The following is a 27,576-nucleotide window of genomic DNA, read 5'->3' as shown; positions in this document are numbered from 1 at the left end:
ACACAGGTAATGCTCTCACACACACGCAGAATGAGGCGAATATTACAGCTTACTAATGAAATGAAAACGATCATGCTCTTATTTTGTATTTTTTCTTGTTAAAGTAAATAATAATAATATTAACAACAATACTAGTAAAACATTCAGTGACATTGCACTGAAAGTCATTTTTACATGCCAAATGTTTAAATTAAGAAAACACATTGTTTATTCATATGTCTTATACTAAATAACCAGATAAAATACAAGTTAAGTGAGCATTTCAAAATATCCAAGAGTAGTACAATTCATTAAGAGGTGAATTTAAAGAGATTAAATGTGAGTTACTTGTATATGTTTATAGGGAGTGTATAGGTGAAAGGTCAGGATATTTCCCAGAAGCCCCAGAGGTCTTGTCTGTATGTCTACACATCCTCGCTGGTGCGGTGTAGTCAGTATGTTACTGTCCCCTCCTTCTGGGGTCAACCTGGGAGCAGATGCTTGTGTTCTGACTAATGCTGCTACTGTGATCCACATTTACACAGAAAAACACCGCTGCTCTTTGTGAGTGGAGTGGGGAGTTTGTTTCATATAGAGTTACTGAGTGTCTGTGTTTGCAGTACTGACGGTGTGTCTGTGTGTTTTATTAGTCTTCGTCCAGTTTACTCTACCTTGGTTGCTATCCCACATAATCTGTGTGGGGTAATCAGAGCAGGTGGCAAAGCCTGCTGGGAATAAGACTTTATCAGCAGAAGACTGATAAGAGAAGACTTGGAACATGCAGAGAGCACTACATACAACACTTCTTTGTAGCCTGTTTATTTAGTTATATGGGGAAAAAAGAGAAAGAGAAAGAGAAATTACAAAGAGAGAAAAAAAATACATTGTTGTCATATTGCTGTAAATTAAAAAAAAACTAACCTTGATGCCCCCAGTGCATCCTTTCCAGATTCCAGCTAATAGATAGAATATTAAGAGCTATTTCAACCTGATTTAACACAAACCAAAAAAAAAAAAAAAAAATATGAGAAAAATATATGGATATAGTTTGGTTCAGTGATGTTAAATATTTTTACTTAAAGCCAGATAATTTGTATGTTACAATTTTTGCGATGTGTTTCTACTGAAGAGTGTTAATAGCAACAGACCCTAATTTCACATTGAATGGTCCTGCACCTGATGAAGATGCACAAATAATATCCGTCTAATTCATGGATTTATTTTATATTAGTGATTTTTAAACAGAATTAAAACAAGTAAAAATAAATATATTTATATGCAAGTGCACAAAATACAAAAGTTTCAAGAGACATTATCTACAAACAAGTTGTAATATTATATTCAGTTAATTTTTAACTGCAATATTTAACTAAATATTTTTACTGGATTTAAAGCTTTAAGTCCACAGTCATTCTTTCTCTGAACCTTCACACACACACACACACACACACACACACACACACACACACACACAGTAATTACTTATTGATCCATTATATTATTATATTGATCCATATTTATATTTTAATTGACACATTTGGTCTCTTGTTGGCCCAGCTGAGAGTAGCTTCTCATTCTAACATCATTATTTTATAAATACTTGAAATAATTCCTGGCCAGGTAAATTACTTATTATTTAATTAAATATTCAACATTTATATTTATTATATATATATTTATTATACATAAATGATAATTAATGAATGTGTAACTATGTATTTTGCGTAGGGCTATGTAGTAACTATTTTGCTCACTACTTTGCTCTGTACTATTTCATAAATTCATCTGTTGGTCGAAGTTCATCCAGGGGTCAATAGAGTGTGTGTGTGTGTGTGTGTGTGTGTGTGTGTGTTGGCCGTGAGGGTCACTCTGTGAGGTATACGTTTTGATTTGAAGACTAAATGTCCTCACTTCTATTGTGAAATACTTTGACGACGCACTAGTGCTTCATCTGACAGGTCGTCACAAGTCACAAAGGATTATAAATCAGCTGAAAGATGCTGTCGATGTAAATCTAGTGCTCTGCTCATGTTTTTTTGATCGGCAAGTTTAGGGTTTGGGGTTGGTTAGCTGATAGAAAATCAATGGAAGCCCATGCAATGTTCTCACTAAGATAGAGAAACAAATGTGTGTGTGTGTGTGTGTGTGACTGATGAAGAGTTTTATTTAGTATTTATAGTTGATATCACTGATATTATTATTATTATGCTATTTTACGAGAACTGAACTGCTTTCACGTTTTTGGGGTTTTCGAAACTTTTCCCCCCTTTTACTTTGAAAGTTTTTAAAGAGCATAATAGGCCACCTTTTTCTCTATAGCATTGTGAATGCGTGTAAAGATTGACCTGCGCTGTCTGAGCCGAGAGGAAGCACACACACACACACACACACACACACACGCGCAGCAGCTCTCCTGAGTGCTGGGGAGAGTATGTGGATTGGCGTTGTCCAAAGGAGGCCTGTCCACCATCTGGCTCAGGAATGTGCAGCCCCAATCAAAAGGATTGACAGAGGCCTCTCTTTGTCTGAATGCTCTGTGCCTCCAGATAGCTATAAAACACCTGGATCAATCAGCGGGTGACAGCACAGAGACAACGAGAGAGAGAAAGAAGATCAGTCGCTGGCAGACGCGGCTCACCTCCCTCCCCTGTCCTCCCGAGGCGTCCGCGTGCCCCCCCCGAGCCCCTCTCTCCAGCACTTTGAACACAGTTATGTCTCTGGATACTGCAGCAGGCTGTCACTGGTTTGATCTCTGTCAGCTGAGTCTTTGAGAGCAGCTCACAGGGTCCTCAGTGGTCCTGGACTTCTCTTTGTCTCTCTCTTCCGCTCAGTGTCCACTCTGACTGATGCTCACTGTGCTCTGTGTTTAGCTGGACCTGTCTGCACTGATGTGAATAGCGAAGCAGAATTATTAGAGTTGATGGAACAAACTGGCTGACTAGAACAGGCTCAGACCTAGAGCCAGAGAGGATGGTGCTCTACAGGCCACAAATGTTCACTATTCAATTCTCAATAAGTATTATTCTACATACTTTTATTGTGGCTCATAGTTAACATAATACATTATAGAAAACAGAAAAGCAAGAAGTTAATGAAGTTAATTACACGGGGCAATTGTAACACACTCAATTCCTCCAATCAGAAATCAGCATTTGTCTGTACTTATTTTTCTACCTTTAACTTAACCTTTGTCCTTATTGGTGAAAATATACCAATTGTATTATGAGTGCACCTATATTTGTTTCTTGTATAAAAAATGACTAGTGTATTTCAAGTAATCTGTGACTCCTATATCAGTGCTTTCAACTTTAACATTAAACATTATTGTTCAGTAAGTAATTTTTTATATAAATAGTATTTAGGAAATGGTGTGTGTGTTTGTGATGGTGATTTTAGTTACATTATTCCGATAAGAGACCTAACCCTCCACTGTAAGACGTTTATATTGAAAGAGACTGAAACAGAATTGTAAACAAATAAGTTAATTTTTACTTTCAGCAACAACAAGCAGACTGAGTAGTGCTGTCATAGATCACCCCGAACAGATGAAAGATAGTACAACAAAGATATCGCTTTCTTCAGCGGACATTCAGTCTAAAGTTTTATTGTGAATATGAGATTGATCTGAAGAATGAATGCTGTATCAGATGCAGCTAATCACTCTCGATCACTCTTATAATCTCTTATAATCTCTCTTATAATATTCTAAAGCAACATTCTTGAATTAGTAACCCATCTTGAGTTTATCTGTTAAACTGTAAAACAGATTTGAGTCTGTGGCGGAAGGAAGTAGTTCTGCATACAAAATGTTTATTTATTTACACATTTGTGCTGTCAAGCTGGTGTATAAACGCAATATCATGCTCGTAGTTGTGTGTTATAGTTTCATATCAGCACAGATATGATTACCAATGGCACACATAGTTTTCTATAAACTAACATTAACAAAAAATATTAAATATAGTAACAAATGTGTACGTTGATTAACGGAGACCTTATTGTAAAGTGTAAGCAATAATTAAATCAATGTCTCAGAAGATGAGTAGGTTATTAATGAGAAATCTTAGCGATTCAGCTGAATATTACAGTATCTATTCCAGCTGTAACTAAGGCTTGTTTAACATACGTAGTCTGTGTGATATCAGTATTCAGGCCTCGGGTCAGTAGCACACGGTTTCACTGTAATATCACAGATGCAATCCCACTGAGGAAAGCATGGAAGGGCCAAAGCCTGGAGAAAATCTGACTTTTTATTATTTATTTATCTCTCTTTATGTTGTGTAAAATTACTCTACAATGATGATCATCAACTCAATGATTTGTTTTCATTTTTAAAGCAAATCATAATTAGTCATTGTTAAAAATGTAAAACAGTTAGTGGGAAAGAGAGTAAGTCAAAGATATGCATGAAAACAACTCCGTAAAGGGAATGATGAGGAAGTGTCAGTCCTGTCCAGCTCCAGCGCATGAGTTCCTTGATTCATACAGTATCATCATCTGAACCGTGAACAGCTGTACACATGTAAACCATTCTAAATGTTTATGAATCCTTCTATACTGATAGAACATTGAATAAATAGTGTTATTTTTAGTAAATTACGTCAACTAAATGCTTTTTATAATGCCATCACATTGATTAAAAACATTTGATATTAAATAATCTCATTCTGAAGCTCAGAGTATTAAAAGATTTGTACATCTCTAAAGTTGCATATGCATTAAAAAAGGTTCACATTTTATATTTTATCAGCATTTGTATTTTACAAATTGTCTTGTATGTTGTATGTTACAATGTCAATCCAAATGCACAAAATTAACGCGTAAACTTTACAAATGAATATACACTTTATGCTGGATATATGGAATGAAATGCTGCTCTTGAGTCTCAGTAAAATCAACTCCAAGAGAGAGTAAATTACATATATATAATTTATTATAAGTTGCTGTATAATAATGTGTAATAATCATAGTGCCCTGCCTGTCTCTTTGTCACATGTTTTCCAGCACACACTGCCAGTGCATTTATGGCAGAATATTGACAGCCTTTTGAAAGCTAAGCCATGAATAAGATCAAATCACAAATTGTGGTGGTAAAGAGAACAAGATGCTTTTAGTGTTTGCCAGTGACCTGATGTCAGCAATGTTGGTGTGTGTGTGTGTGTGTGTGTGTGTGTGTAAATGTAACAAACACAGGAATCAATAGAGATGGCTAGAATGATGCTTTAAGATCTCAGCTACAGGTTCAGCTGGTAATCGTTCAGTATTTTAGCATCTTCTCCTCGTGGAGTGAAGGGAGGAAACCTTTAGCTGCTGTTTCATACTGTTGTGCATTAGTACCTTAGAAGGACACGTGATCTGTTGTTGTTTATTGTTTTAAGCGTATGCCATTAATGTAAATGTACAGTATGAAAAAAGAGCAGCATTGACACTGCTGATCTGTTAATTGAACAAAAAAATAACTATTACATAAGTTGTCAGACCCCACATTTGATGTTTCTATTTTCCTTAGTTTTCCTGCTTTATCTCTCTCTCTCTCTCTCTCTCTCTCTCTCTCTCTCTCTCTCATTTATCATGGCTTATGTGATAAATGACTGCGATACAATAGGCCTCATTCTTCAATGAATCATACATGTTTAGACCACATTGCCCATAAGTCAGCATGGCTTGTAAACTGATGTCATAGCAGCAGTTATTTTGTTTCAATGATTGATTCGGAGTAATTTTTCAGCTTTATTGATTTTTTTTATTCTATAATAATAATAAAAATAATAATAAAATTGTTAATAAACAATTTTAAAAGCCCATCTGAATAATAGTTGCTGAGTTACTGACCTGACTTGAGCTCTGTTCTGTCTTGTCTTGTCTCCAGTTATGATGGTGATTAATTAATCTGCTTAATCACAAATTAATCATGCATCAAATTTGGCTGAGAAATTTACTCCAAAAGATAATTTATATGTTATTATTGTGTAAAATTAAATCAACATCAAATACACATTACAAAAAAGTTGGTTTATAAAATTATTCAGCATAGAATTTATTACAAATGTGTTGATGACTTTCACTACAGCAACAGCCCTGCTTTTAGATCCACACCGCCTCGTGTTTCATATTTGTGTTCTCCGATCAGTTAGATAGCAAACCCTGTTAAAGAAGTCACTGCTCGCCACTGAAAATACACAATGTTATTATTATATTATTATAGAATGCTGGAAAAGATAACAATCAGGAAGACACATTTTATTTTATTTTTTCACTTTAAATTCATCATCTGTGGACCCTGTCAGGCGAGGTGTGAGGGAACACGTTTCCTCCTGCCGGAGACGTTCAGTGGCGCAGTGATTAAGGAGATGTCTTATCACACAATGCCATTGTGTTGTCCTGCCAGGCGTTGGGACACTTAACCCCTCATCGCTAAAAGCTTTTGGGTTCATCTCCGGTTAAGTCTTCACGTCGAGTAATGGCAGCTTTTGTCAAAACAAAGGAAATTCAAATGGGGCAAAAGCAGGCCAGGTTTCAGGTGAGAGGAAGGAAGAGCTCATCTAAATGCCCCTACATGAATATGGCACAAGACAGAGAAGCGGACGCCTTGTTAGCACAACGTCAGTCAGCTTGACAGTCCGACACGAGCATGACTGCATTCGTTTGAGACAATTTACATTAATAAGTGACCACATCTTTGACTGAAAACCTTTTGGGGTATTTTGGGATATTTATTGCAAAGAATGTTGTCTTTAACTAAAAGACTGCATGATTTAACAAATGATATGGTTATTCATTTATTTTTATACATGTTTAATTAATCATAAATAGGCTAATAATCACAGTTTGAGAATTGTTCAGTGATGATAATTTGCTTGTGATTTTCAGGCCATCCGCTGTACTCTGGTAAACTGCACATGTGAGTGTTTCCAGCCTGGAAAGATCCACTTACGAACATGTGACCAGTGCAAGCATGGATGGGTCGCTCATGGTGAGTATCCGTCGGTGTGTGTGTGTGTGTGTGTGTGTGTAAGCAATACATCGGTATTTATAAATAGCATTTACAGGTGTGAAATCATACATATGAATAGATGCTTAAACGTGCCATATGGACTAACAGCATCTAAAACAACATTATTACACTACATTATAAAAATGATTCATATTTAAAATTATTTATAAAATAAAAATAAAAAAATGATGTATGTTATTATGTATTTTATTACAATATTCCTAAACCCTATCCTCAAACCTGAGCATTTTCAACAATAAAAAGATAACAGGCAAAACAAAAATGTACATTGACTTTTATGATCATTTTATGATGCCCTTGTGGTTTATTTTATAGCCATGTTTGAGTCACAATGTATTCAGAAACTCATTTTGTGTTCCACGGTGAACAAAATAAATATTGCCTAACAGTGAAGTGATTGCAGAATGTTTTATGTATATTAAGATTGTAAAGTGTAGCTTAGTTTAAAATGATGTATTACTCTGAAATGAATCTGAACCAGAAGTGATTCAATTCAATTCAATTCAAGTTTATTTGTATAGCGCTTTTTACAAAATAAATCGTTACAAAGCAACTTTACAGAAAATTATGTTTCTACAATATTTAGTAGTAGCTAGTAGTTTGTGCACATTTGACAGGATTTTAGAAAAAATAAAAATAATAATAATAATACAAGACGTAGTCAGCTAGACGATGAACTATCAATATTATTAATTAAGTTATTATATGATTCAGTCACACATTTTGCAATAATTGTTAGTTCTGTTTGTTGATTCAGGGTCAGCATCATCTGGGGTCCTCTGAGGGTCAGCATCATCTCTTCTCAGGTGTTCTGGATCCAGACTGGAGCTTGTTTAAATCCTAGTTACCACGGGATGTAAATCCCGTGGCGAAACATAGAAACAAAATACAGACATCATTAGCATAGCTGCTGATCCAACAAAGTAAAATTAGTTTTACCCAAGTTAATGAATAAAAAAAAAAAAAAAAAAAAAAAAATGCACCTTTGAACAGATGCAACTACACTCACAATTAAAAAGATACATTATTCGAATGCTTGGCGAAAGAGATGTGTTTTTAATCTAGATTTAAAAAGAGAGAGTGTGTCTGAACCCCGAACATTATCAGAAGTGACACAAAATAAACAGAATCAAATGTTGTCCTTTCAAATGAAGTAAATGAGTCAAATTGAAATAAATAATGATTGGAAACTGATCGATCATAAATACAATAGAATCTGCTTATTAATTGCATTAATTTAGTATTCATAGATTAAATTAGATTCATCGATTTTTTAAATTTTTTATTAATACTAATTGTAATTCATGGGTTTGTTATTCAATACATTTCTTACATCCTTTTCAATACACTCACATTTCTTATTTCAATACACATATCTTTGATTTTCATTAAACACTAATTGAGCTAATTGAGTAAAATAATTACATTTTAATGCACAGTGATGCTTTCAGATGATTCATAATCAGCTATAAAGCTGATTTAGTCGTGGATTTATTATTTGACATTAATAACACTTACATACCAAATGTTTCTATTTGTTAATTGCTGTAGCCAAAGAACGCAAAAATCACTAAGTGAAAATAGAGAATATGGTCAGGAATTCAATCATTTAGTTACAAAAATATATATAATTAAAAAAGAAGCAAGAAAAGGGTTTTCCTTTGTCATGATTTGGGAAGTTACTGTGGTTCCAGTGCAGCAGTTAAAGTAGAACTTCATCTGTCTGATGGGTTGAATGAATTAAATGATGCTATGTGATCAGGTAAACTCTCGCTGGCGTGTGTGTTTGTGTGTGTGTGCAGGAGCGATGGTCTTCACCCGATCCGTCTTTATCTGTCCTTTTATCTGGTCCCCTTCTCTCTCATCTGAGCCCAGTGAAGTTATTGCTCCTCATAAACCTGCCTCTTTATCCAGTCGATGTGTTCTGACTCGCAGATCCATTCCCTGTGCGCCTCTGTGTCTTCATACGAGCAGCTTTTAATTCTCTGATAATGGTCTTCTCACTTATTTCATTACACCAAGAAAAAAAAGAAAGTATAGAAAGGTCAAAAAGTAGCTGAGGTTCTGGTGCAAACATCAAATGAAAGAGATGACAGTCAGAAAGGATAGAGTTAAGTAAGGAAAGACAGAGGGAGAAAAAGACAGTTGGATTCATAGAGAGACAAAAGAAAACACCTGTTGGGTTGGGATGAAAGGAAAAGAGACAGGCCTAAAGGGACCATCACAGGGGCCCTTCGCCTAGTCTTAATTTCACTGAGAACTGTCAGCCGCTATCCTTCCTCTCCTCCTCTTCTTCTCACTCCTCTCTGCCATAGTGTTCTCATTTTGTCTGTAGTGTTGGCAGCCATTCTGACAAGTAGTTCTTCATTTTTTATTATGTTCGTGTCTAGCAGGGTCTGTTGTCAGGCAAAGACCCAGTCAGCACAAAAGTCATTCCTGGACTGAGGGGAAAAAAACAGGTGTCACACAGACAAAGTCATAGAGCGAGTGAGAGTTTGGAGAAGAAAGAGAAAGGGATTACACTGATGCCACTGTCAATTTCTTCAGACAAGCATCATTATCTAAGTGCATTTGGTTCACATGGAAAATCAGCAAAATAAAGAACGCGTGTGTGTGAACACAGTTCACAGATCAATAATATGCTTCAAATCAAAGACAATACAGCACATTTATCTTATGTTATGGGTGCCTTGCTATGACCAGCTTTGTGTTGGAGATTTAAAGCCTGAGTTATTTCTCTGCCCTTTGATCATGATCTCATGCACTTAAGATTTCTCTCTGATGTGTTAGCGTTTTCACAGAAGATAGTTAACATTTTATATGTGCATATCAATATCTGTCCACGCTACACATTTCATGTTAATATAAGACAAACAAATAATTGAAGTGGAGAGCCATTAAAGCACACATTATGTAAATATACTTCCTATCTAATGCATAGTGTGTTCACGTATTTAAATATAAGCCTTCTAATGAAAAGAAAATCTGACATAGTATGCGTTTATTATTAGTAACAAAGATAATAATTGTGTGTGTTTTTCTGATTGTAGCTCTAGACAAGCTGAGCACACAGCATCTCTACCACCCGACGCAGGTGGAGATCGTACAGTCCAACGTGGTGTTTGACATCAGCAGTCTGATGCTGTACGGGACACAGGCTGTTCCTGTCAGACTGAAGATCCTGCTGGACCGTCTCTTCAGTGTTCTCAAACAGGAGGAGGTTCTGCACATCCTCCACGGCCTGGGCTGGACCCTCAGAGACTACGTCAGAGGATACATACTACAGGTACATTACAAACGACAAGAAAAAACTAACTAGATGGCATAGCTGATGCCGTTTCAAAAATGAACTTTCATATGTTCCCTATATAATTTTAATACATAATTAAATTTTCATATCTAGACAAGAATGTTAAAAGCCATGCATAAAATATTTTCAGTTCTGTGCATTTGTCTGTTTATCTGCATACAATAACATTCCCTCCTTTTCTGCCAGAGAAAAGAGAGAATAAATAAATAAACCGAGGGAAGAAAATGAGTGCGATAAGAAATCTGTCACGACTGCAGCCAATAGCAGACGATAGATCCGCCATGATGCTTTCCCTCCCTCTCACTCCTTTAATTGGAATCAGACACATTTCTTAATCAAAGGTACAGGGCTTTTGGGTTCGCAACAAAACCAAAGTGTTCCTGTATGAATTAGTTAAGAGCAACTGAACATGTGCTTGTGGTTAGCCTTGTGTGTCCAACGCCAATAGCAGAGCGAGGTGGATGGCTTTGGTTTGGAGACCATGCCTAAGTGGAACAGCATGCTGAGCTTGAAGGCGGTTTTGAGGCCTTGTACGAGGAAATGGCTTCTGTGAGTAAATCTCTCCCTCTCGCACACTTTTTCTCAAATCGTTGGACTGGAAGGAATTGTGGAAGGCTGCAGTTTTTTTTTTTTTTTTTACAGTTTTACAGTCATTTGTTGTGTGCACAAAGTCTGTTTGTGTTTCTCGTCACTCTGCCCCTGATCGCTTATCGGAAAATCCCCCAGACATTAAATATGAAATGGCAAAATACTGATGTAGTCTGAAATTTGAGAATTAAATCATGTCTCTCAGCAGAGTCCAGAATTTTTGTGGGTTTGCAGTCAAGTAAGGACATTGGGTTGTCGTCTTTAGTTTGTAATATTGTTCCAGATGTCGGGGAGTACAGTAGGAGGAAAACTTCAGGCATTCGGGCTCATAGCATTGATATTAGTATCACTTTTGAAAATAATTCATTTTGTATGCAATACTACTCTAATATAATTGTAGTTCAGCCTTTAGACTGTAAAAGATGGCTGAATTTATAGCTTTTGAATCTTGGCGTCCACCCCATCTACCTTAATGAATTGCTGAAAATGCTAACTAAAGTAAATAAATGCTAAATATAAACTTCTACCATTGGCCAGAAAAAAAGTTTGCACTTTTCCTTATTCGGTTCTTAACAAAATGCAGGTAAGATGTCTGATTCAGGACTGACAAAGAACCCGACACTTCAACTCTTGCAGCTGCACTAATGAATGCTCTCTCTCTCTCTCTCTCTCTCTCTCTCTCTCTCTCTCGCTCTCTCGCTCATTCCCATACTGTCTATTGTATGCCTGTTCTTCTTTTTTGGAGTTGTTTTCTTGTTATTTACCTGCTCGCTCTCCTCTCGACCTCATCTGTCTGTCAGTCTGGAGGCAGAGTGTTGAGCACTGTTAATCAGAGCCTTGACACATGATGTCACAACCCACAGAAGGTGCCAGCAGGAGCATGTGCGCAAGAATCTTAATTCTACACTCATAAATATTTCATGCAAAAAAGACAAGAAAGAGGTGTGGAAGAGAGAAAGAATGAGAACAGGGAAAGACACAAAGTGATTGTTTATGTATGCATGCGCACACTAGTGCATTTGTATCTGTGTGTGTGTGTGTGTGTGTGTGTGTGTGTGTATATATATATATATATATATATATATATATATATATATATATATATATATATATATATATATATATATATATATATCCAACCCAATATACACATCCAAATAAATATATGTTTCTAATTTACAATCATTCGGAGCAGTAAATCTGCAAGCAGAACTGCCATAAACAGTTCCTGTCTAATTAAAAATATATATATAATTCATGAGGATATGTTCTGTAAGGAGCATTAGTAATCAATCTAATAGCTCCATGATAACATATCTAATTGCTCTAGAACACATTGGCATTCATTTTTATTCACCACATAGCCATAGTCAAATAACAGTACAATAATGGATTCAACAAGATATTTCTTGACTGACGTGGTAAACATATATCCATTGTGATACAAGCAACTAGATTTAACTTTCTTCTGAGGATTATATGATCAGAGAAAGTTTAAAAGCTATCAAGCAAATTCCACAATATTTATACAGTATGACCTATTCAAGGATAGGTTGCTACTTTCGTGCTATTTAAGACAAGGTTTAACTTATTAAAATTGTAAATATATTAAAACCTTATCATACAAGGGTCATATAGAGTAAAGAATGGTTTCATCTACGTATAGATTAATCTAGGTTTTCTTACTACAGATAGCCTGCAGAATATCTTAAATAGAAACTGAAAACAGGGTTGAAGCCAACACGGAGCCTTGAGGAACACCATTGTTAACCGTTAGTGACTCAGATAGTTGTTGTTCGACAAATTTAAATTAAATTCCCCAATACTTTGTGATCTGAATAACAGAATAATGATCAAAATGTATCAAAAGCTTTAGCGAGATCAGTAAAAATTGCTGCACAAAATTGTGGTGAATCTAAGGCGTTATAAATATCATTCATAACCTTTACAACTGCTTTGATGAAACTAAATGATGAACTGTAGATAGAACCACTGTAGATATGGATAGATTTAAAATGTATGTTAGAGGCTCAAGCTATAATCGATATACCAACTTAAAAAAAAAAAAAAAAACGAAGGATCTAAGGCAGCTAGACCACCGGGTTTTTTGGGTTAAATAAATGTCATCCAAACCTGTGACTCAGTAACTGGTCATCGGGAAAAACTACAGGGTAATGTAGTGTAAATAATTTTTGTATGTCTTCATTTGTTTTCCATATGCAGCCTAGAAACATGATTCTCAAATAAATTGCTTGCTCTAATAAAATGCTTGTTTCAAAGCTCTGCTCATTAAGCTTTATCTGTAACAATAGGCCCTTGTGTTAATAAAAATAAATATCTCTTTATTTTACAGCATTTCAGAATGTTCTTGAGATAGAGGAACATTTAGAGATTTGCTTTCTGTAATATTCTGATTTTGCTTTTCTGATGGTACACTTATTCCGATGCTGTCTGAATAAGTGTAATTATTCTTTATAATTGATCAGATTTTCCCATGTGTTTTCCCATGTGTCAGCACTTTGTTTCTGGCAGTCACATGGTGCCACAGTGGTAAAGCAGTGTGATGTGTTCTGTTCTTTATTGAGTCAGAGTGTTCACGGGTCATTGTTAAACTCTGAGCTTTATGAATAATCCCCTTCTGCTCTCTTCACTCGCTCTGTTTCCTTCCGCCTGCTGTCGAGCTGTCTCCCAGATAGCATACCTGTCACCACTAATAAGTCAACAACGCTTTCTCTCAGAAGTCAAACCCGTTGCTTGTCATAGTTTTCTCTGGTGCAGTTATCATCTGCTAGATCACACACACACACACACACACACACACACACACAATGGTGATTTCCTCTTGGTGAGATTTCGCTGTGGAATCTTGACACTCTACACATCAGATACGCCAACATTGTACCTCTCCTCTCTGCTCTTCTTTCTTTACCTTTTTCTCTGATTCTGAATAGTTTCCACTCGTAACATTTTTAATTTTTATTTTTTTTTTAATCTTGAGATATCTGTTAGTGGGAAAAGCATCCCGAAATGCACAAATACATAACCAGTCTTATAATATATGGCATTCGTATATGTGTATATATTCGTATATATGCTCAGATTCCAGTTAATGCAGTTTCAGTCCATTATTTATTTCTAAATCAAATAATGCTATATCAATAATACTTTTCCCACAGTTGTATAATATACAATTAACACTGTTTAAAGTGAGACACACAAAATTTCAGAGTAATTATTTTAAAATATGACACATGTATATGCTTTGCGTACCCTACAACTTTAACCATTCAACAAACAACCAAATACACACATACTGAAATAAAGGCAGAAATATTATTTCAAAACAAACAAAAAAAACTCACTTATACTACATCAGATTTGATAGAAAATAAAATAAATTACAACTGAATGAGCTCCATTTATACACATGTATAAAAACATAGATGTGTTAACCTACTTTATATTCACAGCGATAAAATATAACTAGATAACTATTTGGTTGTGATTAGCCAGTATCAATCTGAACTGTAAAAAAATAAATAAAAAAAAATAAATAAAACTTAGAAAATCAGTGCTTTTTAGAGGGATAAAATAAGTCGAAATATATTAGGGAATACTGTGGAATTCTGGAGAGTAGCATGGCAATTGTATTTAACTCATTAAGTGTTTATTGTGTAATATTTTGTTGATAAGCATTTACGAAGTAAAATTGATAACTATAATAAATGTATACAGAGTATTTTAAATGTGCTCACCATGGTTTTGAAGTAGTTTGTAACAAAAGCACTCTTTGTATTTTTTTTTTTTTACTTTAATTTGTAACATATAATTATGTAAATATGACGTAAAAATTTGAGACACAGATGCTGAATGGAGTGTATGTTAGAACATTCCAACATTTCTAAATATTAAAAACAAAAATCTAATGAAAAAAAGAAAAGAAAATAGAATCAGTTTTTGAGAAGGTGAATGAGACTCTAGGAGTTGCAATGGATTGCAGCATTGTTTAATTTTTCAGGTTTGCCAAAAAACAAAAAAAAAAAAAACACCTTTGTGTGTGTGTACTGTATATATTATTGTAATAATTTATATTATTCTATAATATTTTAAATACAAGCATATTTATGTAAAGAATAAAAACCATGCACCACAGAGTAAATTAGTGCAAAATTAATGCAAGAGTTCCAGTCTGAATGATCCATCGAGTGAATATGATGATCAGCAGAGAATACTTCGGAGTATACTCTCAGATGGGAGTAGAAGAGCATGCACATGTGCATGTTTAAGTGTGCGCTGGCTGCCAAAGTCTTGCCTGCTGGCTTCATGTGCTCCTTTGTTCTTTTGCTTTTGTTCTGATCTGTTGTCCGAATCTTGACTGCTGATAACTGTGTGCTCTTCTTGGGCCCTTCAGAAGAGAGAGAGAGAGAGGGAGAGTGTGTGTGTGTGCATCTTTCTGGACATCTCCCGTTAGGATGTGTGAAAAATGGAGGAGAAGCCTGCGAGTGCCAGCACACTCCCTCTTTCTAGTCCCTGGCCAGCACCCTCTCCTCTCCCTCATCCTCTCCCAGCTGTAAGATGTAAGCTGGAACACCAGCCTGACAGAAATGGAGACCAGATGCCTGTATTTCTCCGCTGTCACTTGGCCGCTCCCCAACAGATGGAATTCCGATCAGTCTGGGCTGTCTCTTGTTCTTTTGGAAAGAGTGAGTGAGGAGGAGGAGTACGGGAAAGTGGAGGAAGGGGCTATGGCAGCCAACTTGTGGATTCGCCCCAGGCTAAGCGACATTCCCAGTAATGTTCTTGTCCTTGTAGAACATTCAGCTTCCGCTGGCTTCCTTTAGCTCTTTTATGAGAAGCAGTTTCTCTGACTCTGACATAGATTCTAGGAGAGCCAGATGGAACTGCTAAGCGAAGCAAACTCCTTCCTTGCCCCATCCTTTTCTCTCCGCTTTCCTTCAGCTCCGAAACCCCCCACAGCATTCATTTACCCAGACCCCCCCCCCCCCCCCCCCTCTCTCTTTTCTCCCTCAGGGACAGAGCAGGGTGTCCACACAATGAGCCTATTTTATTCAAATAAACTTGACATCTGGGTGCAGTATGCTTGGCCCATCTTGCATAGCGCAAAGGAATTTGTAGGGGCACAACCCATAGTGCTTCGGTGAGGCACAATATGCTCCCTTCCTGATACATTTAATGAAGGATGTCCTCTAGCCAAAAGACATGATTTGATTAAGAGAGGAGGTAACAGACCCCAGAAAACAGCAACCACAAGCTGCCTGACAGTCATTACACAGACAAAAACACATCGCACAGTAGCCCTTCAGTGCCATGAGCGTGTTTCACTCGAGCACATGTGCTCAAAAGAGCACGCTAAAAATACCTAGACTTTATTCATTTTGTAAATAAATGCAATTCTTAGACATATTACTGAATAAACATGCAAATATGTTCACATTAAATGTTGGGAGTTTTCCCATGAAAGCATATAGTTTTGAAATGTTTGAATGACAGGAAAAATTTTTATCAGAGTACATTGTTTTAAATTGTTTTTTTAAAATAATGAGATATAAAGACATATAAAGACATATATAACATATAAAGAAATTATTCTATAAAGTAACCCTGTTTTATTAATTTATTTTTTCAATGGTTCCTGGTCTGGCCTTATTAATTTGTGCTGTTGTTCACTCGCAAGTCACTATTTTAAAGGGAATATGAATCCAATTGTTGTTGTTTTTTTGTTTGTTTTTTTTTCACACATGTGCAGAAGACCGTATTTTTTAACTCTCCCCACATACAGAAGCCTCACTTATCTTCCATCGTGATCTGTTCGAGGCGGCACAGAAATGTAGTTAAATTTAGTTTAAAAAGAGCATTTAGTGAACTGTGCTAGTGGTGCATAGATTTGCATTGCATTAGACGAACATGAGATGAACCCAAAAGGTCTGTGCTCCGAAACATAAGAGTCAGTTCAAGTATTTTCAGTCAGTTTAATTCAAACCTTTCAGTCTCACTCATTTTTTTTCTTGCTCTACATTTCACCTCGCTTTACTTCTAATCACTCCTGAAAAACTTCCATTTTAGGTAGTCTAGCACTGTTCTGAAATTTTGGAATTGATCCTTAACCAAACCTTTTATGCACCACATGTCTCCTGACGCCCCCTCCCCGTTTCGTGCTCCGTCCCATCCCTTTACCTCCATCTCCTCCTCAGACTCCCACCGTCATCTAACCTGCTCTTTGTTATCGCTGGCTAGCGCTTCGTCCATGGGCTCTGTGGAGCCACAATGTTTCTGAAGGTGGAATTCTTGCATATGGTTATGATTTCAGTACGTCAAGCTGGATTTGAGTTTTTAAGGCATATGCTTTGCTCAGGGCTAGCCAAGTCAGCGTCAGGCACATCAAAGGTTCATTGCACTGAATCAAGGTGATTTCACCAAAGCCGATCTCCCCTTCAGCCCCCCGCCTGAAGCATCTTCCCACCCACCCGAACATGTGGCCAGCTGCGGCAAAACTCGCACATCACTTATCACGACCGTCTTCACTTTTCTTTTGTCTACTCACACCTTTTATAAACACCAGGCTTTTATTTCATTTTGTCTTTTGAGAACAAACTTCATATGCTAGTGTTTAGAGAGCTAGTTTAAAACTAGAGTAGTAGTAAAGTCAAGCTACATTTTCAAGTTCCACCAGAAAAAAAAAAAAAAAAAAAAAAAAAAAAATAGATAAAGGCATTAAGGCTTATAAAGGTGCAGTTAAAAAAAAAATGAATCAATTATTATTATTATTATTATTTGCTCTTAAAACAGCATTTATCAGGCACAAAGCAATAATAAAAAATTAAAACCACAAAAACATTAATAAAACAAAAACAAAACAAATAAAATGATGACCCTGCTGAGAACAGTAACCTGGAATTCAAATGAGTCTGTAAATCTGCAAATCACTCTCCCAAAAAGAGAAAAGATGCATGGCCAAACTTTGTGTTTCATCGACCAAAGCTATTTGTTGAAGAAAAAAAAAAAAAAAAAAGATTGTTTGTTGCAAGAAAAGCTACACTGTTCTGAATGTCGCTGATCTACTGTAAGCTACTAAGAAAAGTTAGTAGCATTGCCACTTTTAGTTAGCCACTCTACAACATTGTGGACTTAAAAGATTACATTCTCATCGCATTTAAAATGATTTGAGCTTTCTGCCATTTTAGCCGCCTTTAATCGCTATGCACTATGTGTTCCAGGTTGTTTATGTAATTGTGAACACATTTCTCTTAGTGCCAAAAACAGATGAGCGGATGTTTTTGAAGTTGGAGGGTTACATGCAGGTTACAACGTACAAGGGAATTTAGAAGTAATGCTTCTTATATTGGATACGCACACAGCTCCAGTCTGCCTCATCCTTGATAGTTTGCATAAGTCCACGGTGATTCGAGGAGACTATTGGAAACAGGAAGCAGAAAGAAGCATTAGAAGATCAGAGGAGAAACGAGACCTTACGTGTGCTCCAGTGTGGGAAAAAGAGAACTTTGAGTTTTAAATGTGTTCGCAGTGTGAACATACGCTTGCATTTCTCTTGACCAGAGTTAGGGTTAGACAGGGTTAGGGTTTTGACACTAAATCTCATTAACTACATCAAATATATTCTGTAAAATTTCTTACCCAGTAGTCGTTATTTCTATACTTGTGTGCAAATACATCTCTAAATAGCTTGTGTTTGTAGTTTGTACCTTTAAGGAGGTTCATATGCAGGTCCGTGTGGTGAAGTGCAGGCATATTGCTGCAGAGAGTGTGTGCACTGGTCCCTGGAAGCGTCACACAGTCGAGCTGTGGATCTGGCCTTCATTAGCAAGCCCTGAGTCTGAGCAGTGCCTGCCGGACTGCTGTCATCGATCCTCAGTGGCAGTAAGAGCAGTGAGCTCATTCAGGTCACGTCAGCGTCCTCTCTGCTCGGAGCATCACGCCACTGACAGCTGCATCTCTCTCCCTTTACCTTTTCAAAATATTTCATCAGCTGACAGTTATTTACTAGAAGTACTTCCTGAGACTTTAAGGAAATATTTCTATAATTTAACTACACTTTTGCATGTTTACTTAAAAAAAAACTTTGCAATTTTTTTATCTGCTTTAAAGTTTGTATCAGAAATGTTTATTTTAGGATCACAATTATCAATATTATCACGCCATTGTTAAAATGTGCTGGAAATGTTTAAATAAATACTCATACACACACTGAAGTAATTTCACCAAGTATTTTGTTGAAAACGAACAGATTTTAAACTAATTGAAAATATTGGTTTATATATATGTAATATCAAAAAAGTTGTATAAAATGATAAACCTCACATTTCAGTCAAAATGATTCTCCATAAGTGATTCTACATAGGCTACCTTATTATCTGAAGCACAGTGCACATTAGCTTGTTTTCCATCTGGTTAAGATTTACAACCCAAATTTGGTCCAGTTTTCTCGTTGATCTGAACAAAAACAGGAGACCGGTTGGATGAAAATGTAACTCCACTGTGTGACAGCAGGTGGCACTTATGGAACAGCAGCAGAGTTGTTTCCACGGTAACCGCTGTGCAGATAGCAACTGCTACATTTGTAAACATTACTTTCTTACACATTTCCACCATAAGTTTCTTTTTTTATTTTTTAATTATTTAAAGTTTATTATTTAATTATAATTGGATTAATTGATAGCTTTTCCGTAAATGGCGAACCCCGTTTGGGAAAACCTGAGCTACACCATCTCTTTTTTTACTTCAGAGCATGTTTTCCACTCGTTTTGTTTTTATACATCACAGCCCTGTTTGTTCACTAGTTATTTGTTAGCCTTGCAGGATCCAACGTGAAAGCACGCCTGTCATATATGAGGGCAATGTGTGTGCATCTGTACCTGCATTTGCTTTAATGAAGTTCTTCAGCCTTTTGCTGGGTCTCCACGATGCATTACTGTATCATGATAACACAATATTTACAAGTCAAAGTGCATAGGGTCTTCGGTCATCAATTCTGGCTGATAAAGAGAAATGATTTTTAGAGTCTGTTGACAGTAAATCCACTCAGTGAAAGTAATGGCACAACTCCACGGTTTCTGCGTCTTCAACCTTGGGGGACCTTCTCTGCAACCATCAATACAGAGCTCAAGCTATCACAATAAAGTGTTTTTATCTATAGCTCGACCACTCTCACTGAAAGGCTTTGTATTTGAAACGAGACACTTCAAACTAGGCTGAACAAGTGCATTAATGTGTTTGTGGCCTACTTCTGGTTACAGTAAAGTACGGTTGACTTCCCTGCAGGGAAGCATTTTATGATGCCACATGCTGTTAGATGCTACAATCTGAAGTCAATATGAATGCTAGGGAATGAACTCATAAGTTTGGTGGCAGCAGTCTGGGTAAAATGGCTGTGGTTATAATCAATTTAGGGTCCAAGGAAACCAGCAATAGGACTTTCAATGATTTGCTTTGAAGCTAATATAACAGGTTTATCGCAATGACTGGTTTGTTACACAAGCAGCACAGAGTGGCCTCTTTCTTCATTTCTTTCTCTTTACCTCTTCAAAGTTAAATGGAAATTGTGCCACCTACCTGTAATATATGAACATCAGCTCTGTTCAGTAGCTCTGCCGTCATTCACTGACCCTCATGTTGTTCCAAACCTAAATGGCATTCTTTCTTCTGTTGATCGCAAAAGAAGATATTTAGAAGAATGTTGGGAACTGAACAGTTTTAGTTAACATTGACTTTCATTTTATGAATCAACAACAAGGGTGAGATACTTCTTAATTTAACCGTTTCTTTTAAACCAATAAAAGACTGGTCAGCAGGTGCCAAAACCATAAAGCAGCTGCTGGTGTGGTTCCTTTAATCTGTAAATGACAAAAAGCTATTTGGGATAAATTATTTGGTAAATGAAACCAAGTTGGGACTTTTAACACAAGGAAAGTCATTGTAAAGTCTTTAAGGGCCACTGTCTGTGGTGATGCTGATGTTCAAAGGGAGCTGAAACATGTTTTCATTAGCATTTTGTATTTTATTTAATCCTCATATTTCTTTTTGCTGTTTTACCTCCATTTGTGGATGTAGTTTTGTGCTTGTATTAATCAAGGAAGGAAATGGCTGGTGGGGCAGAAATGACTGTCACTGTTGATGGGAAGGAAGATTGAATTTTCTTCAGGATCAGCAACATTAAGGATAGTGTGAATTTCAGAGATCTTTACTTAAAGTTGCTGGGTAGGACTAGTTATTGATTGGTCAGCAGCATGGGGGGGGGGGGGGGGGTGGGCTGTCACAGACTCATCAGCCCAATGGAGACAAAGGACCTCTTCAATGTGTTGTATGTAATGTATAAATGTATAAACAGCACAACTGATCAGCAGGACTCCTCTCACACCCACATATTGTCCCTGAGCTGACTGGTTAGGAAGTATACCATTCTAATGTAAATTACTTTTTTTAGGCCTATTAAATGCACACACACACACACACACACACCTAGTGTTAAAATAATAAGAAAACTCTCATTTTACTGACCTCTGTGAAGGCAAGATTTGGTGCGTGTAGCCGCACTTTCAGGGGCATGACTTTAACTTGTCTTGTATGTTAATTAACTATGTATTTCTGCTTATTTCATTGGCCATTTAAACAATACAATCTCTATAAAGAAATCTCTGGGGTGTGAAAGCTGACCGTTAAGGTTCATTTATATAATATTACAGATGTAGAAAATCTATTGAGCTCAGTCCCCCGGTGATAAAAGAGTAAGAGTTAACTTAAGCAGCTTAGTAACGCCAACAGTTAATCAGTTACTATTAAGTGAGGAGGCAAATTAGAATCAATTCATTCAGATTTGCAGAATGAATGTGCAAAATGAGCCATGAAGCACAATACTCAATGATTCTCTCTCTCTCTCTCTCTCTCTCTCTCTCTCTCTCCCCGGTTGTTTTTCTTCTGGTTCTCTGCCTCAGTGTTTGGAGTAGGTAATTGAGGCTCCATTATGGGCGCCTCAGCGTGGTGCTTTTCTGATTGTTAGAGTATCGTTTAGAAGCTACAGGCGGCGTAATGCTCTGCTAGACCTGTGCAAACAGCGGACCGATGTGAAAAACACAGCACAGTGCCTCGCTGCTCATGAATGAAGGGTTACTGTGGTATTAAGCACTGGCCACACTGATCAAGAAAGGAGAACCGTGTGATACTTGTAGTTTTACACAAAGGTTTTGAGAGGAAGAATTTTTAAATATCAAAAAATAGTGGTTGAAAATGGAGTCCTAAACTTTCTAACCATACAGTTTCTCAAGATTAAATAAAGTATCTTGGTAATAACAGTCATTTTTATGTTGCTGTTCTATTTAACAAAGAATTCAAAGAAGAAGAAAAGCTAGCAGTTTCCACACAAAATGAAACATTTTAACTGCTAAAAGTGGGATGCTTAAACTGTTCTCAATGCTGATAATAAAAGCAAATATGTAGAAATTGTGAAAATAAAATATACCCTGCATGGATATGAGAAGTTATTTAAAATGTAAAAAAGCTGACTGAACACAGTAACTATTGCATTCAGTGCCAGCTCATGCACACACACACGCACACACACTCACACAATCCAGCACAATAAGTTAAACAATTGGATATCATTGCTCAAATTAAATGTGCAGATTGCTGTGCGAGAGCAGAATGAAAAGAAAAAAGTTGCTAAAAATGTAAGCACATCTGATAATTTCTTTCAGAGCTTGCATGCTGCTCTTATCATAACACATCTTCCAGACATTATGCCAGGCTGTGCTCCATCTCCTCTGAGGAACGCACTTCCCCTCACATGATTTACAGATTAAAGCAGAAATGTCCACTGCCTGGCCCCTAGTGGTCCTGCGCTCATTAGCGGTAAACCATGGTCGCGTGTCAGGACAGGGCCGCGGGTCAGGCAACGCACGCAGGGACACGACAGGAGCCTGTCGCTAACACCGTGTGAATGTGTGACCGTGCTAATGTTAGCTGTTAACAGGGCATCAACACGAGGACCTCAATGTCAAAGTGGTATCAATGATTTTAACTTACTGTCAGCATTTCAAGAAAAATCTGTCAAGACAAGTCACCTTTATTTCTATAGTGCTTTATACAATACAGATTGTTTCAAAGCAGCTTTACGGTGTCAAACATGAAAATAATTAGTAAATCATACAAGAGGACCATAACAAATCATTTTTAATCATTTTCAAGCTTAAGTCAGTTCACTGATGATTCAGTGATGTCATCATCAGTTCATCTCTCTTCCAACAGGATCTGTGAAATCAGACAAGCGTCCCCAACTAAGCAAGAGGCGACAGCGGCGAGGAACCAAATCGCCAATGCAAAAACATGCAAATTTGTTAAAAATAAAAGGCAAAAGAATTTGAATAAGAACAAACTGTGTATATTTTATAGCAAGCAAGAGGCTAAGCTATCATGCTTTAGTTCTAGATTATCATAATAACAGCTGGTTGAGTAACAACCGTATCACAGAGAGGAGCTCTCTTTAGAGATACGTTCATCTCATCTCCGCTGATGCAGACTTAGTGTAAATAGACAGAGACTAAATAAATACACAACTACAGTAAGGAGGAGGAAAATAAATAGTAGCCATAATAACAGTAAGAGTGTAAACCCGTCCACACCTAAAATGAGAACTGGAAAGATAACTCTAATGATAACAATATTAGCTTCTACAGTAATGCATTATAAATGTAGTTTATTCTAATTACACACTGCAGTTTAGTCTTCTGCTGCTTTAAACGCTTGAGCTCTTTAAAGTTAGTTAGTGATCTTATGTCACCTTTAGAGAGAACAAGAATATATGCTATGAACAATATAGGATTTATTTCTGTATTTTTCCTTCCTTATTTCTCTTAGTGAAAAAGGACAGTGGTTAAGCCCAGACCAAAAAATAAATAATAATGAAATAAAATAAAAACCCTGAGCTGTTTCCAGTGTGTCAGGCAACGTTTCTGCGGGGAGAGAACATGCGATCACACTCATGTATTGCACACGTGTGACAGCATGAGAGCAGTGTGCTGTTGTTTCTCTCTGATCTTTTATTATGAGAGATAAGGGAAGGGCTTTGGTGCGTGTGCCGTGCTCAGAGGAGATCCCTTTGGGTGACAATCTATGATGAGAGACAGCTCTACGCCACTTCTCGCCAGGGTGTTTCCGGCTGGCTCCAATTAACCTTGCACTGATTGCCCCAAGGAGCTTTGCACACTAATTAGAGGCGAGAAATATGTCTCTGATTCAAAATGCCACAGAGACATAGAGGCGCTGTTATCCTGACAGACAGGCCAAGGTGTGAGAGAGACCTCCTCTATTCAGTCTTCAGCCCAGCTGGTGACAGTTAGCAGCCCTGACATCCTGATGATCACACTGTCTTTCTCACTTCCAGCCATATGGATGACATCCTTATCAAACTAGTGCAAGGCTAACTGTACTTTACAGTATGCCTTTGATTGCCCTTAGTTTGAACAAATTTTGTCATTTTGTCAAAGTTCAGAGATGCTGCAAATACCCCCCCCCCCCCCCCCCACTGTATTTCTCACATTGCTCTCTGTAATGTCATGTGAATGTATTCTTAAAAAAGAGAAAGACATGAAGAACGTTTGTGTTTAGGTGGTTTCAGAGAGTATACAACTAGAACAGAATACACAGAAGATTTTCAGCAGACAGCAGAACACATTAGGGACTTCTTTATTTGGCTCCATCCTTCAGTACATATCACTCCATCTTTGACAATCTTTATATGTCCAGACATTCGGAAGGAATATATCATTATTAGTATTGCCAGTACATCCGTTTTGGTCATAATTCTTGAAAATAGAATGCAAAAGATGCAAAATTACACCAAGTTTTGTTAATGGTTCAATTAGAATTTTGCAGAATATGGCCATTTAATGCATTATGGAGCATAGCAATGGAAATAATTTACAATCTGAAAAGTTCCAAAAAATGTATAGGCCTGTGAGGTACTAAGAGAAGCACATGACTAATTGTGAAAGAGTATGAGTGGGTTCTAATGGCACTCCCATGTCTTTACTTTGTAAACTTCCATCTCCGCTGGAACCATTTATGATCTCTTTTTGTTCTACATGCTGTTAGTGAGGCAGCAGCTGATACAAACACGTTGAGGGAGTTGTACAGCAAACAGCCATTTGTACCTGCCTTCGACCAGAGGGACTCTTGAAAGGGGAAGGAGGGAGGGCTGGAGAGAGAAGGACTCGGGCTTAATGGCTCTTGAGTACAGTGGCTGCAGCTCAGTGATGTAGTGTGTTGACTCCCTCCGGATACGGGCACTCCCCTTTCTGCACCTTGGCATGACTTTTCACTTTGATTGTCAGGCAAGTCTGCGTGCTTCAGTGACTCCATCTCCCAGAAACCCCTGGGACAGCATAAACTGGATATGTGCTAGCTGAGTGCTGTGCAGATGATTATAGAGGGTGAACCAGTAGCCAAGAACAATAAATAACATTGTGATTGTGTCACAAAAGGTAAAAGTGGTCACATGCTGTATTTTTATATTCACCTATTTTTATTGCATCCGTCTTCGATTACTTTTTTTTTTTTCACTTGACGTTGTTTTTTAATAGTGTAGGAACTGTATTTTGATGTTCAAACAAAGAAAGTTTTTTCTTTTGTGATGATGTTCTACTTTTTGTCCCAGAAAGCTTGAAAACCATACACTAGTATTCAGGAAATATGCATGAGAAGGAGTCCATGTAGTTACATATATTTTTAAGAGAATTTTTTTTTTTTTTTACTTTTACACAAAGTTGAAGTCAAACGTAACATAGATTGAAACATGTTTATTAGTCAGTTATGCTAAAATGCATAGTTCAGAGTTATCTGAAAATGTTTTCTAATCTTTGAAGAAGTTAAGATAAACAAATCTGTCCAAATGTCCACAATGGAAAGCTCCACAGACTTATTTAAACTGAACAAGCAGCATTGGTTGACACAAAATGTCCACATCACTGTAATAATTTATACATATTTATTTATTTTGATGATAAAGCATAGTAGCTCATACCTGTTAACGTTGTCAGTCACACAAGTCAGGTCTGTGTCTGGTTTGCTGGTTCTCGCAGTGGATAGACAGACAGATGCAGCAATACATGATGGTAATTACATTCATTTTCACCGTCAGTCATTACAGCATATTCATGTCTGGAAGCAGAAGTAGATTGGCCTGTTTCTAGACCTATGTCTTCCCAAAACCCTAATACAGCTTCTTGCTATTATTTTGATCCCTAGCCATACAGCACTGATGGTAATATCCATCCTTTCAGAGATCTGCTTTGGTAAATTACTGACATCTACCAAGATCCCTGTTTAATGGGTCTGTTTAGCTGAACCTCCTGCCCCTCCACGTTATTTCCGTTCACTCTGAGAAGTGTTTGTATGTGTGCGTCAGCACTAAATAATGCTGCTGGTGACAGTCACAATAGCTGTGCTTGCTATGGGTCTGTGAGCTCTATCTCTAGAGGCCTGCGGACAGGAATAACTCAAGAGATGCTGCTGAAGCAGACGGGAAGGGAAAAGCCACCTCTGAGCTAATGGTCTTGCATCTTCCTGGCAGCATGTCAATAATGGCTCTTATCACATTAGGCAAAGAGTCCATTAGCTTATTCTCTTCGCCTGCATGCGCCGTGGCAGCGCCAGTTTGTGCATAACCTCTCTAATGGTTTGTGTGCTGGAAAGAGAGAGAGAGTGCTATAGATTCTTAAGCCACCAAATGTAAAACACTTGTCTTACCTCACAGTCAAATTAGGATCAGAGAGGGGATATAAAAAATTGTTTTGTTTGACTTGCAACCAAAGAGGCATAGATTTTGTCTAAAGTAAGAGGTAAGAAGAACACATACATATCTTCTCCATGTTTCCGTCTGTTCTCCTTCCAGCTGAGCTTATCTTTTGAAGGTTGCTCTTTGACTTATTTTTAATAGCAATGATATAATAGCTTTCGAGTAAGAGGTGTAAGCATTGCTCTAAATGATAACAGTAATGTAAAATACCTCCTAGTATCACACAGATACAATACACGACAGCCAAGAAGAAAATTGTAAGCATATGTTACACCTTTTTCAGGCATTAGCAGGGAACCACTGGAGAGAAAGAAAAAAAGATGTGATATGAAAAAGAATATAAAAAAGACACCAAAGACCCTCAGACGGGACATTTCTCATGCACTCGTACTGTTCTCCCTAAAGAATTCAATGTCCACCTAACATCTGCTTCCCAGATCAGCAAATCCTTTCCATTCCCTGACAGAGGGAGATCACAGAAATCCTCTTTAACCCTTTCGAGTCTATTAACGCATATATGCGTTTTGAGTCATTTTCACCTGATAACCCCGAAAAGAACTTAAATTACACTCTCAGTTTTAATCGTACAGATAAGAGCAATACATCAATCGAATCTGTAAAGGGTCTAGTTTTTTTTGGATACAGACATAATAACAAAAAACCTTTGTGCACTCATAAAATAAATATAACAAACAAGGTGCGCTGTCTACAGTCTTTGTCTCCGCTGATCGTCATGTACAAACATTTCATTAAAATGAACTGTAACTCCGTGAATACTCAACGAAGAGACATGAGAGAGATATCTATAGAAAGCCTGGAATGTCTACTTTTAAACTAAACAAGTGCTGCCGAAAACAAATA

General features: G+C 37.1%; 1 protein-coding gene across 5 annotated transcripts in view; it reads left to right on the top strand.

The window, feature by feature from the left end:
* bnc2 (basonuclin 2) overlaps positions 1-27,576 on the top strand; it is a 133,405-nt gene that overhangs the window by 83,635 nt on the left and 22,194 nt on the right. For 4 of the 5 annotated variants that reach the window (XM_052547067.1, XM_052547137.1, XM_052547260.1 and 1 more), the window contains exons 3-4: positions 6,850-6,952; positions 10,045-10,280. The exons of the other annotated variant lie outside the window; for it this stretch is intronic. In XM_052547067.1, the coding sequence (XP_052403027.1) occupies positions 6,850-6,952; positions 10,045-10,280 (339 nt within the window). The remainder of the gene's footprint in view (positions 1-6,849; positions 6,953-10,044; positions 10,281-27,576) is intronic. 5 annotated transcript variants of the gene reach the window in all.

The sequence above is a fragment of the Carassius gibelio genome, chromosome A1 (assembly GCF_023724105.1).
Source record: "Carassius gibelio isolate Cgi1373 ecotype wild population from Czech Republic chromosome A1, carGib1.2-hapl.c, whole genome shotgun sequence".
NCBI lineage: Eukaryota > Metazoa > Chordata > Actinopteri > Cypriniformes > Cyprinidae > Carassius > Carassius gibelio.
The sequence above is the reverse complement of the archived record's forward strand: the minus strand, read 5'-3'. Positions and strand labels throughout refer to the sequence as shown.